Source organism: Orcinus orca, chromosome 8 (assembly GCF_937001465.1).
Source record: "Orcinus orca chromosome 8, mOrcOrc1.1, whole genome shotgun sequence".
NCBI classification, from domain to species: domain Eukaryota; kingdom Metazoa; phylum Chordata; class Mammalia; order Artiodactyla; family Delphinidae; genus Orcinus; species Orcinus orca.
The window spans coordinates 51019750-51032200 of NC_064566.1; the positions used below are offsets into that span (position 1 = coordinate 51019750).

General features: G+C 57.9%; 1 protein-coding gene across 1 annotated transcript in view; it reads left to right on the top strand.

Moving 5' to 3' along the window:
- The first annotated feature begins 3771 nt into the window (after positions 1-3771).
- Positions 3772-12451, top strand: part of ARHGEF17 (Rho guanine nucleotide exchange factor 17) — a 57900-nt gene continuing 49220 nt past the window's right edge. The window contains exon 1 of the mRNA XM_004279767.4: positions 3772-7423. Coding sequence (XP_004279815.1) covers positions 4226-7423 — 3198 coding nt within the window. The 5' untranslated portion in view covers positions 3772-4225. The remainder of the gene's footprint in view (positions 7424-12451) is intronic.

Here is a 12451-nt window from a genome sequence, read left to right on the forward strand (position 1 = left end):
AAACACATACATATCTGGATCATTACAACCAGGCAGGAGAGCTCAGAAGAACATAAAGAGGGCCAGGGGACAAGGAAGGTGTCACTAAGGAGATAAAAAGCTCCTGGAATGGTCAGGGACCAATAGAGGCTGAGGACCAGGGGAGCCTTGACCCAGCTTGAGGTGAAGAGAAGGTTTCTTAGCTGAGGACTTTGGGCCTCAGTGCAGAAGGGCTGTTTCTGACTCTGACTTTGAACAAGCCCCCTTCACTTCTCTGAGCCTCTGTTTCCTTACTTGTAAAATAACGTTAATACTACCAGCCCTCCCTATGCCCCCAGAGGTATGGAGTGTGGAAAAGTTAGGGCATAATTTTCATAAAGTACAAAAGAGTATTATAACCCAAGAGAAGAATGGGCAGGAGACACAAACAGGCACTTCACTGAAAAGGAAACACATCATCAAAAAACATAGAAGAGGTATTCGACCCCAGCTTGACAATGCCTCTCCAACGTTGAACAACAGCATAGCTGTTGCTCCAGCACTTCTGCGCATGTGCACGTGAAGTCACGCACAACACTGAGCTGCACTGTTCACAGGCACGAACAGCTGGAACCGCCCAAATGCCCATCCATGAGAGAGTGGATGAATACACTGTGCTATATTCACACATTGGAATGTTAACACACAGCCAGAATGTACTATACCGACATGCAAAGTGGATAAATCTTAGCAGTATATTAAGTACAAAGAAATCCCCAAAAATTATACACAGCAAGATGCCCTTTTTATAAAGTTTTAAATAACTAGAATGAAAATATATACTTTGAAGGAATACACAGATGCACTAAAGCTGTATGAAAAGGAAAGCAAGGGAATGCTGAACACAGGAGGTGACGGTAACCGTGGGTGGCGGGAAAGCAGCAGGAGAATGAGTGGTGGGAGAACTATATAATGAGATATAGAACATTGTAAAGGCCCTAGTTGTTTTGTTTTTTGATGGGAATCAATTAAATAACTGGTAAGAATGTGTCATGAATAAAAGGTTACAAATAATCTAATTCTGTGCACTTGAGGCCTAATTATACAGGAAAGGGGACCATCTCGGGTCAATTCTATTTGACTTTGGAACGGAGTTAGGAGCCAGACTCCCCCTAAGACAGCTCCTGTCCAGAGCTCATTGCTTCTTGGAGTCCCCTCACTCCTCATCTTTCTCCCTCGTAAGTGCCTGAGGCCCATCATTGGCATTGACTGTGACCATCACAATCTTCCTATCTTCATTTCCCCAAGGGATTCTACAGCCCTGATATTGCTGGGTCACCACAACTCACTGGGTAGATGGGTTATTGTTTTCATTCCCCTTTCACAGGTGAGGAGCCTGAGGCCCAAAGGGAAAGAGCAACATGCTGAGGGCCACCTGTCACATCTGTGAGGGTGCCTGCACTGGGCCCGGCTTAGTGTTGCTGTCCGCCCTGGCACCCAGTGCTTCCAGACCCCTTCTAGATGGATATTCTGAGGGTTAAAAACACCCAGGCCCTCTCTGTGCCTGGAAGATGACTTTGTCTCATCCTGAATCAGAAGGGGCTGGTGCGGGGAGCACTCATGACGTACTGTAAGCAGCCAGGCCGATCTCTGATTGGGTGAGCTTCCCATTGGGTGGAGGCCCAGCGTAGCTCCTTAAACACCCTCCCTCCCCACCAAGGGGATTCCTGGTCCAAAGGCCCCGAGGAGCCCACCTCAAGGCCAAGCTGCAGGGCGCTGGGAGCCTGTGACCTGAGTCTCTGCTCCTCTCCACCAGCTTCCCCATCTGTGATTTGGGAATAAAAACCTCTGTCCTCTATCCCAGCAGTGACGTGAAGACAGAAAATGACCAGGTGTGACAGAGCTTGGAAAATTACCAATTTCAGATGGAAAGGGCCATCACTATTATTGGAGGGGGGCAGTGACTTCCAGGATGAGGGTCCCCCCCACCATACCAGAACAACCTAGAAGAGACAAGAGTCTGATTTCAAATAGAGTCAGAGAGAAGCACCCTTGGGGAAACTTAAATCCACTCCATACTTTTCAGATGAGGCAGCTGAGGCCCAGGGAATTGCAGGTATTTACCCAAGGTCACACAGCAAGGAAAGGGCAGAGAGACAATAGGCCAGACAGAGCTTTCTTCCTTGCTATCAATTTCCTATTGAAGAGTGAGCGATACGCTGGCCCCTTTGAGACAGAGAGGAAGTAAGGTTGAGTTGAGGGACTTATTGGAGGCTGGTCTCAAAGAGGAAGAGCTTTCTCCCTAGTTATTTCCCACAACCCAAGGGGAGCAGCAAGCAGGGCCCTGGGGTTCTCGCTGAGTCCTCCGTGTCTCATGCGGTAGTCAGGCAATCCCTGAGTGTCTGCCTTCCTGCCCTACGCCCAGCCCTGCCTGTTCATCTGGACCGGGGCCTCCTGCTTCCAGGGCCTCCTAGCTAATGGGGCTCAGCCACAGTCCTCTTGGGCTAAGGGTAACATGAGTGTCCGCTGTTCCTGGGGAGGCTGATCCCAGGCCCAGGGAGGAGGAGGATACTGCTGGGGGCTCATCAGGGATATGGAACCAGCACAGGCTGTCTGGAGAAGCATGGTGTTTGAAGCTCCTGAAATCTGAATTTGAGTCATACCAGGAGCTGCCATTTCCTGACTTTGACACTGGTCAAAGTTCTTCTTCATGACCCACAGAGAAGGGGCAGTAAGATCTACCTCCAAGGGTGGTGTGAAGCAGTAGAAGCCACCCACACCTTGCCTGACAGGAGGGCGGATGGGAGTCAGGTAGGAGTGTAGGTTCGGCAGTGGTAAATCGAGGGCGTTCCCATCAAAGCGCCTTTTGTGTGTGAAGTCGAAGGAAGGGCAGTGCACTTTGTGAAGGGAATAGGTTTGAAACGGCTCCTGAAGGGACTAGTTAACGACTAGAAGGAAGTAAAGGAAGTGAAGTCTTCCCAACTCTCCGGGTTTTTTTTTTGTTTTTTTTTTGGTGGCGGGTGCAGCTTTAGTCGTCCAAGGCTCCACGGGGGTGGGCGAATCCGGCCGGTAGACGGCGCTAGAGCCGCGTACCCCAGAGAGCTGGAGAAGGAGGGGGCGGGGTACAAGGCGCGCGGCTGGAAACGTGGGGGCGTGGTCACAAAGGGTGGGGGCCCCTGGAGCGGCTTGGGGAGGGTGGGGGGACAGTCAGAGCTGGACTGGCCGCAGAGGTGGGAGGGGCGGGGCGTTTGGGGGCGCCAGGGGCTGGACCCGGTCGCAGTTACAGCGGGATTCGCAGCGAAGGACCTGGTAGGAGGCGTGGCCTGGGCGGGGTGAAGGGGCGGGACAGGGAGCTGCAAGCGCCCGGGTTGGTCTGCGGCGCGCACCGCTCCCCCTGGAGGCGAGTCTCTCGGCTGGGAGAGTGTTTCTGCTTTTACCTGAGTGTCGGTGTTGTGTACGAGAGTTTGTGGGTCCGAGGTTGCCATGTTGGGGTCCCTTGGGCAGGAGGCGTTTCCGCCCGAATGCAGAGGGTGCGCCACCCCGACTATACGCCTGCGGAGCCGACCACACTCAGAGTTTGCGTGTTGCAGCGAGTGCTGGGGGGATGGGGGTCAGCTCTGCCCGCTGAGCTCCCGAGGGGCTCATCTGGAGGGTCGCTTCAGTCAGCCTGTGCTCAAGCAGTCTTATTTCTCCTTCCGCTCCTCCCCGATTCCCTCCCCTCCCCCTCACTCCCGATTCCCAGACTAGAGCGCGCCGGGAGCCCACCCCCTCTTTTGGGCGCGAGGCCCCGCCCCCCCACCCCCTTTCCTCCGCCACAAAGTTTATTTGCAACAAAAGGGAGCGAGGAGCAGGCAGCCTAGAGGGAGGAAGCGGGAGCCGGAGCGGGAGCGCGAGGGGAGGCAGGCAGGCCGGCTGGCGGGCGGGCGCAGAGCGGAGGAACGGAGCGCTGGGATCCAGCCAGTACCGGGTCGGGCCGCGATGCTCCGGGTCGCACCGGGCGAGGCGGGGGCTGGGCCCGGGAGTCGACTCTGAGGCGGGAGGGGTCGCGCGGGATGGAGCCGATGCGGCCCGCGGGCGCAGAAACTTGAGCCGCAGCAGATAAACCTGTGCTCCGGTCCCTGCACCCTTTCCCCGCTAACCGCCTCGCACTGCGGCTGCGGGACCCAGGCCTTCGGACGCCGGCCGCTGCGCTCCTTTGGGGCGGGGGCGCAGGGGGGGTTGGCCGCGGCTCCCCGAGGCCAGCCCCCCCAGAGTGAGTGCTGCCACCATGGCGGACGGGGCGCCCCGGCCCCAGCTTTATCGCAGCGTCTCGTTCAAGCTGCTGGAGCGCTGGAGCGGCGGGCCAGGGCCGAGGGAGGAGGCAACGGACGCCTCCGGGCTGCGGCGCCGCGCCTCGTGCCGGCCGGTCTCGGACGTCGCGGGCCAGCCCTCCCGGCGCGTGTCCAAGCTGGCGTCTGGGCCCCCGGCCGCCACCGCGCAGCCGCGCCCGCTCCGTAGCCTCTCGCCGTCGGTGCGCCAGCTCTCCAGGCGCTTCGACGCGCAGCATCTGGACGACAACGCCACTGGGGCCCGAGACGGGGGCGTTTCCCCCGGGGCCGCGGAAGAAGCGGCGGAGGGAGCCGCGCGAGGGGCCTGGCCCAGCGTCACCGAGATGCGCAAGCTCTTTGGTGGCCCTGGATCCAGGCGGCCCAGTGCCGACTCTGAGGCTTCGGGGACGCCCAGCCCCGACGGTGCCGCGTGGGAGCCCACGACCCGGGAACCCCGGCAGCCACCGACGCCACCTCCTCGGACGTGCTTCCCCCTGGCGGGCCTGCGTTCGGCGCGGCCGCTGCCGGGCCCAGGGACCGAGGGGAGGAGGCGGCGGCAGCAGCAGCAACAGGAGAGAGCGCAGCGTCCGGCGGATGGTTTACATTCTTGGCATAGCTTCTCCCAACCGCAGGCCTGGGCCCGGGCCTACCGCTCCTCCTCCTCCTCCATCGTTTCCTCCTATCCTGTCAGCAGCAGTCGGACTGCCAGCTCCAGCGAGGAGGAAGAGGAGGGCCCGCCGCCGCCGCAGCCCGGGGCGCAGAGTCCGGCCTACCACGGCGGCCACTCCTCAGGTAGTGACGAGGACCAAGACGGTGAGGGCGGCCACTGCTGGGGAGGGAGGCCGGGGCCCAGGCCTAGAAGCTCCCTCTTGGATAAGGACTGTAGGCCAGACAGTTATGGGTTAAATCTGGGCAGCATGGACTCGGCAAGGGGAGCCAGGAGCCCCGATCCCCCAACATCTCCAAGAGCCCCTAGGGAGGAAGGACCCCAGGAGTGGGGTACTGGCTCTCCTCCTTGTGAACCAGGTCCCCAAGAAGGACTTCGGCCCTTGTCAGACACTGTGGGGGGAACTTTCCGCGTGGCCAAGGTGAGCTTTCCCACGTACCTGGCCAGCCCAGCAGGCTCCCGTGGTAGCAGCCGTTATTCCAGCACAGAAACTCTCAAAGAAGAGGACCTGTGGGCTAGCCGGAGCTCTGGGAGCTGGGGCGTGTATCGCTCCCCTAGCTTTGGAGCTGGGGAAGGGCTTCTAAGGCCCCAGGCTCGAACCCGCACCAAGGGACCTGTGGGCACCACGAGAGCGTTGAGGGATGGAGGATTGGAGCTGGACAAGAGCCGGCAACGGAAGTCCTTGTCGAATCCAGATATTGCCTCAGAGACCCTGACGCTACTCAGTTTCCTGCGTTCAGACCTTTCAGAGCTGAGGGTCCGAAAGCCTGGTGGGCGACATGAGGACCTTGGGAGCGGCCCTTTAGATGGCAGAGATTCGCCATCAGCAGGTGGCTCTGTAGGGCAACTTGAGCCCATGCCCTCCCCAGCCCCAGCATCATCTGGCACCCGCCCCACACTGAAGGACTTGACGGCCACCCTTCGAAGGGCAAAGTCATTTACCTGCTCTGAGAAGCCCATGGCCCGCCGCCTACTCCGCACCAGTGCCCTGAAGCCCAGCTCATCTGAACTCCTGCTGGCAGGCCCAGGTGCCGAGGAGGATCCACTGCCCCTTGTGGTCCAGGATCAGTATGTTCAAGAGGCCCGTCAGGTTTTTGAGAAGATCCAGCGCATGGGTGCCCAGGACGATGATGGAAGTGATGTCCTCCCTGGAAGTCCTGACTGGGCAGGAGACGTGATCCGAGGGCAGCGGTCCCAGGAAGAGCTCTCCGGCCCTGAGTCTAGTCTGACAGATGAGGGCATTGGGGCAGACCCTGAGCCTCCTGTTTCAGCATTTTGCAGCCTGGATACCGCAGGGGTGTGGCGACCCCTTTCCTCATCCTCAGCCCAGACCAACCACCATGGCCCTGGGGCTGAAGACAGTCTGGGAGGGTGGGCCCTGGTGTCCTCTGATACCCCTCCCACACCAGGTGCCCTCCGCCGGAGACGCAAAGCCCCGCCTTCGGGCCCTGGTGGGACTGACCTGAGCAATGGGGAGGCAGGTGAGGCCTACCGATCTCTGAGTGACCCAATTCCACAGCGCCACCGGGCTGCTCCCTCTGAGGAGCCCTCTGGGTTCTCCGTGGATAGCAACCTCCTGGGCTCGCTGAGCCCCAAGACAGGGCTTCCGGCAGCCCCAGCTGTGGACGAGGGCTTGACCAGCGGCCACAGTGACTGGTCTGTGGGCAGTGAAGAGAGCAAGGGATACCAAGAGGTTATTCAGAGCATTGTTCAGGGCCCTGGTGCCTTAGGGTGTGTGGTCGATGACAGGGCTGCTGGCAAAGCCCCCAAGAAGAAATCTCTGAGTGACCCCAGCCGCCGTGGGGAGCTGGCTGGGCCTGGATTCGAGGGCCCTGGAGGGGAGCCCATCAGAGAGGTCGAGCCCATGCTGCCTCCGTCCAGCAGTGAGCCCATCCTCACAGAGCGGCGGGCAGAACCAGAAGAGCCCAGTCCTGCCAGGGGCCGGGCACAGTCTGAGAGGGCCCTACCTGAGGCCCCGCCTGCTTCCTCCACTGCCCACCGTGACTTCCACCTTGACCCCAAACTGGCTGATGTTCTGTCCCCACGGCTCATCCGCCGTGGTTCCAAGAAGCGCCCAGCTCGGAGCAGTCATCAGGAGCTACCGAGAGAGGAGGGCATTCAGGACCAGGCTGGCAGCCTGTCTCGGGCCCGACCCTCCTCCAAACACGTTCGTCATGCCAGTGTGCCCTCCACCTTCACGCCTATCATGGTGCCTGAGCCACCGACTTCCGTTGGCCCCCCTGTGGCTGTACCAGAGCCCATGGGCTTCCCTGCCCAAGCCCACCCCACGTTGCAGGCACCATCTCTTGAGGACGTCACTAAGCAGTACGTGCTGACCCTCCACTCCAGTGAGGTCCCTGCCCCAGTGCCAGTGGATATGCCCTGCTTGACTCCGATTGCACCGCCCTCTGCCGAGGCCAAGCCCCCTGAGACGGTCCGGGCTCCAGATGAGCCTGCTCCAGCCAGCAAGTGCTGCAGCAAGCCACAAGTGGTGAGTCTTTGTGGGGAGCCTTTGGGGTGGGGACGAAGGAGGGCCAGGGACAGTGACTTATGCAGGAGTCTCTTGAGTGTGCTCACTGGGCAGGTGCCCAGGTCTGAGGGAGATTCTCTGGTTCTGGAAGTGCCCAGGCAGTTTTAAGCGTGTTACTGACACAAGGCTCCTGTCTTCTCAGGCCCCAGAGGCTTCAGGCTTCTGCTGGTACTAATGTCAGAGGTTCTTATCTGCTCTAAGGTATTCTGGGTGATAATTACAAAGGGTTCTAATCAGGTCCTTTAGATGTTTTTCAGGGGCTGGTTTTAAAGATTCCTATCTGGTTTTTTGTTATCAATACATAAGGAGATGTGAGGGTGATGGAACTTTCTCAAAAACCTTGCTGCCTTATTGGCCAAACCCCTTGTAGGATGTTTGGCTCAGGGGCCCACAGTTGACATGGGTTTGCCATTACTAATGTGGCTTTCCCATGTCAGATCAAACTCTGGGTCTGAGCCTGGGCCTGGGAGAATTGGAGAGGTACAAGGCATTACTTTATGCAGTAGTGGAGAGGGCTCCATAAAGTACATTGGCAGCCCTGGCTATTCTATGTGACTCAGTCTCACCATCTGTAAAATCAGAGGGGTTGTGGACAAGGTGGTGCCTCTATCTCCTTCCAGCTGTGCTGTACAGATTTGTGGGGAGTCCATGGGTTGGAATTGGGACACTCTTTGGGCCTGAAATCTGCTAAAGCCTCCTCCAGTTAGAATGGGTACCTCTGAGGGAGGGCAGGGTCAGGGAGGAGCTGCTGAAGTTCAGCAAAGAGGGGCCTTGAGAGAGGTTGGGAGTGGTTCTGGCCCCCACAGGCAAGGCTGCCTCTCTGGGTCAGGATGGGGGCGCTGGTCCCCCATCCTGCCGGCTTGCATCTTCTCCCCACCCCACCCCCTTCCTGGTGACTCTGAGATGCTTCCTCCTTCCCCTGTCAGACCCCAGGCCCCGGGGGACTTGCTCTCGGGGAGAGGCTCTCGGCCTCCACTTCTTCCTTCTGGCTTCAGCTGTCCCTGGAGTTTGGGCTGTGGGTTCAGATGGGTTCTCGGCAGTGTGGTGCCGTGGCATCCCAGCTGGAAGCTAGATTCGAGGCTCTGGATTTTGGGCTTAGAGTGGAGATGACCTGGGGTTATTTCAGCCGTGGCCTGTGCTCCCACTGTGTTCCCTGCCAGAGTGAGGTGCCTGGAAACCCTAAACCCTGGACTACTTTGGTTACTGCCGGTTCTCAGTGCCCTCACGGCCCCTCTAAACTCTCTCTCTCTTTGTTTCTCTCTGCTGTCTCTAGTTCCCCGGTCCTGGCTCTGGTGTCTCTCACAGAGGCTGCAGAGTCAGTAGGCAGGGAGTGGGGAGAGGGGACATTTTGGACCTGTCCTTCTTTCTGAGAGCCCGGTAGGGCGGCTCAGGTGCCCCTAACTCCAGTGCCAGTTGTCTTTGGAATGTCAGGGTGGGGGAGGGTGACAGCAGGGGCAGCTCCTGCCAGGGGCCCCATCCCCAGGTGGTTTTCCCTTATAATTTTCTCCTCTGGGAGAGAGCAGGGGTGAACCAAGGGACTCGGGGAGACTGGGGGGAGGGGGACTGTTCCTAAGAAGAGGCATTAAGACCCAGAGAGGAGGTGGGAGTTTTTGCAGAATTGGCTCCTGGTCTACTCATCATATTGTCTCCACGTCCCATGTGATCCTCAGGGATCATGTGGAACAGGGATCTCAGCCCTGCCACCCCAGCTGCCCCTAGGGGTTGTGAGGTGGGACATACCTGCCCATAACACAGGTTTCTCCCTGCCCTCAGTGGAGGCTCTCTCCAGCCTCCAAGCCTTTGCTCACTCCAGTCCTCCTGTCTGTCCAGGCCTAGCTCGCTATCCCCTCTTACCCCTTAGGGGAGAGAACTGGTGAGTCTGTCATTGGAAGAATAGGGTTTGAGCCCTGGCTCCAGATCCTTGTGTGGCCTAGGGTCAGTCACATCCCTGCTTTATGCCTCACCTTCCCCTTCTGCAAAATGAGGTTAATGGTCTCTGCCTGGCAGGCTTGTGTACTGTGAGTGGGTGGTGTGATCATGCCCTCCCAGGGGGCAGGAGAGGGAAAAAAACAGGGTCCACTGCCTCAGCTGCTTCTCAGGGAGCAGCCTCGGCCCCTCCTCCCTGTCCCCTACTGATTTCTGAGCACAGGGCTGGGCATTCTGGGCCTCAGTATAACCTGGTGGACTTCAGTCAGCTCAGAAGAGATTCCCCATCCCCTAATTCCCCACCCACTCATAAAGCCTGGAAGTTCCTCCTTCTGCTAGCCTGAATCCCTCCTGCTGTCTGTCCCTTTCTTTCTGGCTCCAGGAGGATGGGGAGCAGCTGTCCAGCCCTCCTTCTGGCCTTCACGGAGGAGACAGTGTTCCCTTGTTTCGGGCCCAGGGCTCCAGTCACGCTCCCTGGCCTGTGGGTGGAGATGGTGTGGTGTGGGCTCCAGAATAAGAAGGGAAGAGTCTGTCACGCTTTGCTGATGAGGCAGAAGCCAGTGTGAGCCCAGCCAGGGGGCTGGCAGGAAAGGCCCCGGGGACAGAGGGAGTCCCTGACCCACCCCTGGGCTGCAGGAAGTCCCTCAAAGTCAGGTCTCTCCCACCCCAAAATCTGTATTTGCACTCTGTGTGGTGCTGCCTCTCTGTTGGGAGCAGGAAGCCTGGTTCCAGACCTGGCTTAGCCTCTGACTTGCCCTGAGATCTGGACAGAGTCATCTTGGGCCTCGGTTTTCCCATCTGTACAGTGGGTGGTCTTTGCCTGGTCATTGAAGCTCTGTAGCAGAGACTCAGCCTGCAGGGTGGTCAAGGGAAACAGGAGGAGTCGGGGTATGGCCGGAAGGGAGAGAAAGGCAGCTCTATGCATCAGCTGTAAGAACCTAGGAGCCCAGGGAATGAGGGATAACTCATGGTCGCTTTCCATGAACGGATGTGCTAGGGGGAGGAGGCCCAGTTGTGGAGCCTCCCTGCCCTGCTCCCTCCCACAGCCCTTGTCATTTCCACTTAGGCCCACGGTGGCCTGGATGATCAGCGACTCTTCATCCCAAGGCTTCCCATCCTGCCCTAAAGTACAGTCTCATGATCTAACCTTCTGCCCTCAGGTACCTGATACCCGTTTGACAGAAGTGACAACTCTAGTCCAGAAATAGGAAGTGACTTAAGTCTCAGAATCAGATGGATGGACTCAGAGAACTTTAGCATATTGAAATAGCAGTAAGAGTGGCTAACATTTATTAAGTGCTTACTATATGCCAGACACTCTGAATGTTTCATTCTTCAAAAATGAAAGCTGTGGGCTTCCCTGGTGGCGCAGTGGTTGAGAGTCCGCCTGCCGATGCAGAGGACACGGGTTCGTGCCCCGGTCCGGGAAGATCCCACATGCCGCGGAGCGGCTGGGCCCGTGAGCCATGGCCGCTGAGCCTGCGCGTCCGGAGCCTGCGCTCCGCAATGGGAGAGACCACAACAGTGAGAGGCCTGTGTACTGCAAAAAAAAAAGAAAGCTGTGAGAATCTCACAAGGCTGAGTTCTTAGAACTGCAGACTCAGATTCCCACTGAATCCTAGAATGTCATTGTCTTAGAGGCGAAGAGGCCCGAAGGGTCCCTGTTTCTTGGTGGAATTGGCCTACCATCTGAGTAATGGGGCAGGGTCAGGGGGCATTGGGGGCATCACCTGCACACCCCTGTCTGAACACTTTCATGGCAGTTATTTAATTCACTGGAGCCCATGTTTGCGGTGGGAAGAACTTCAAGACTCAGAAAGGAGAATGCCGACTTTAAGGTCCCATAGTATGGCAGGGCACAGCGAGGTCCGTGCACCACCCCCTGCCCCCAGCAGACGTGGCTCCCATCCCCAGCTTGCCCAGCCAGCTCCCTGCCTTGCAGAGAACGCCAGGCTGCAGCTCTTTGTCACCTTTCTTCACTCTGTCTCCTTGGCAGGGAACCCACAGGGGTGGGGATTCTCTCCTTTCCCTCCTTGGCTCTTTGCTATGATTTTTCCATGGAAACTGGTTCTGGGAGAGGAGGCGATTAGGACATTTGGAATTATGAGTGGTACCAAATATCTATAATTAAATGTCTTGTCACCCAGCAGGAGGAGGGTGGGAGGGGGAGGACAGGCACAGGGCTGTCCCTTTCCTCTGTTTATTCCCTGCCCCCACCCACTCCTTCCTAAGCGCCCTGGGCTACTGGGGGAGTGTGGCCCAGGAATGGGTTGTCCTCCCCTCACCACAGGGAAGAGTTGGGGGATGGACCAGAGTTGAGTCTGACATTTTCCAGCCCCACATTTCCAGAACCAGCTGGGTTTGGGAGGCTGGGAGGCTGCTGCTAATCCTGTCCCCAGGGGGCTCCCAGTGTAGGAACTTGCCCCTCCTGCTTCCTTCCCGCCCATCTGTGATCTTTCAGGCTACACATGCTGCCCCGCAGTGGGGTGGAGGCATCCCCAGGCTGCCTGGGGCGCCGAAACACTCAAGAGAATTCAGGATCTAGTAGCAGCCTGGAAGGGGCTGTAGGATGTTGAGGGAGTGGCCTGGGGGCTGGCAGGAGAGGCTTCCTGAAGGAGCCTCTGTCTGGAGCTTGGCTTTGAAAACTGGGAGAATTTGAACATCCAGAGAAGAGAGGGAGGGGTTCTAGGAGGAGGGCATAGCATGGGCAGAGGCTGGTAGGTGGGAAAGAATATGTTAAGTTGTGTGCCCTAGGAGTTTGTTTCAGAGCCTTGGGTGAGCCTTGATAAGGCAATGCATTCGTCCATTTAGCAAATACTTACTGAACCCCTAGACACTCAGGCACTCTCCGAGACCCTGGGATACAACAGCAAGCAAAACAAAGGCCTGACCTCATGGAGCTTCCAGACTAGTGAGGAGACCTATCTGTAAATGGATACATTGTGCTACAGGGAGAGATGGGGGCTGGGGAACAAAAGAAACCAGGATAAGGGACTAGAGAAGGACAGGGAGGGGTACTCTGTTAGATTAAGAGATCTGAGAAAGTCTCTCTGAGGACGTGAG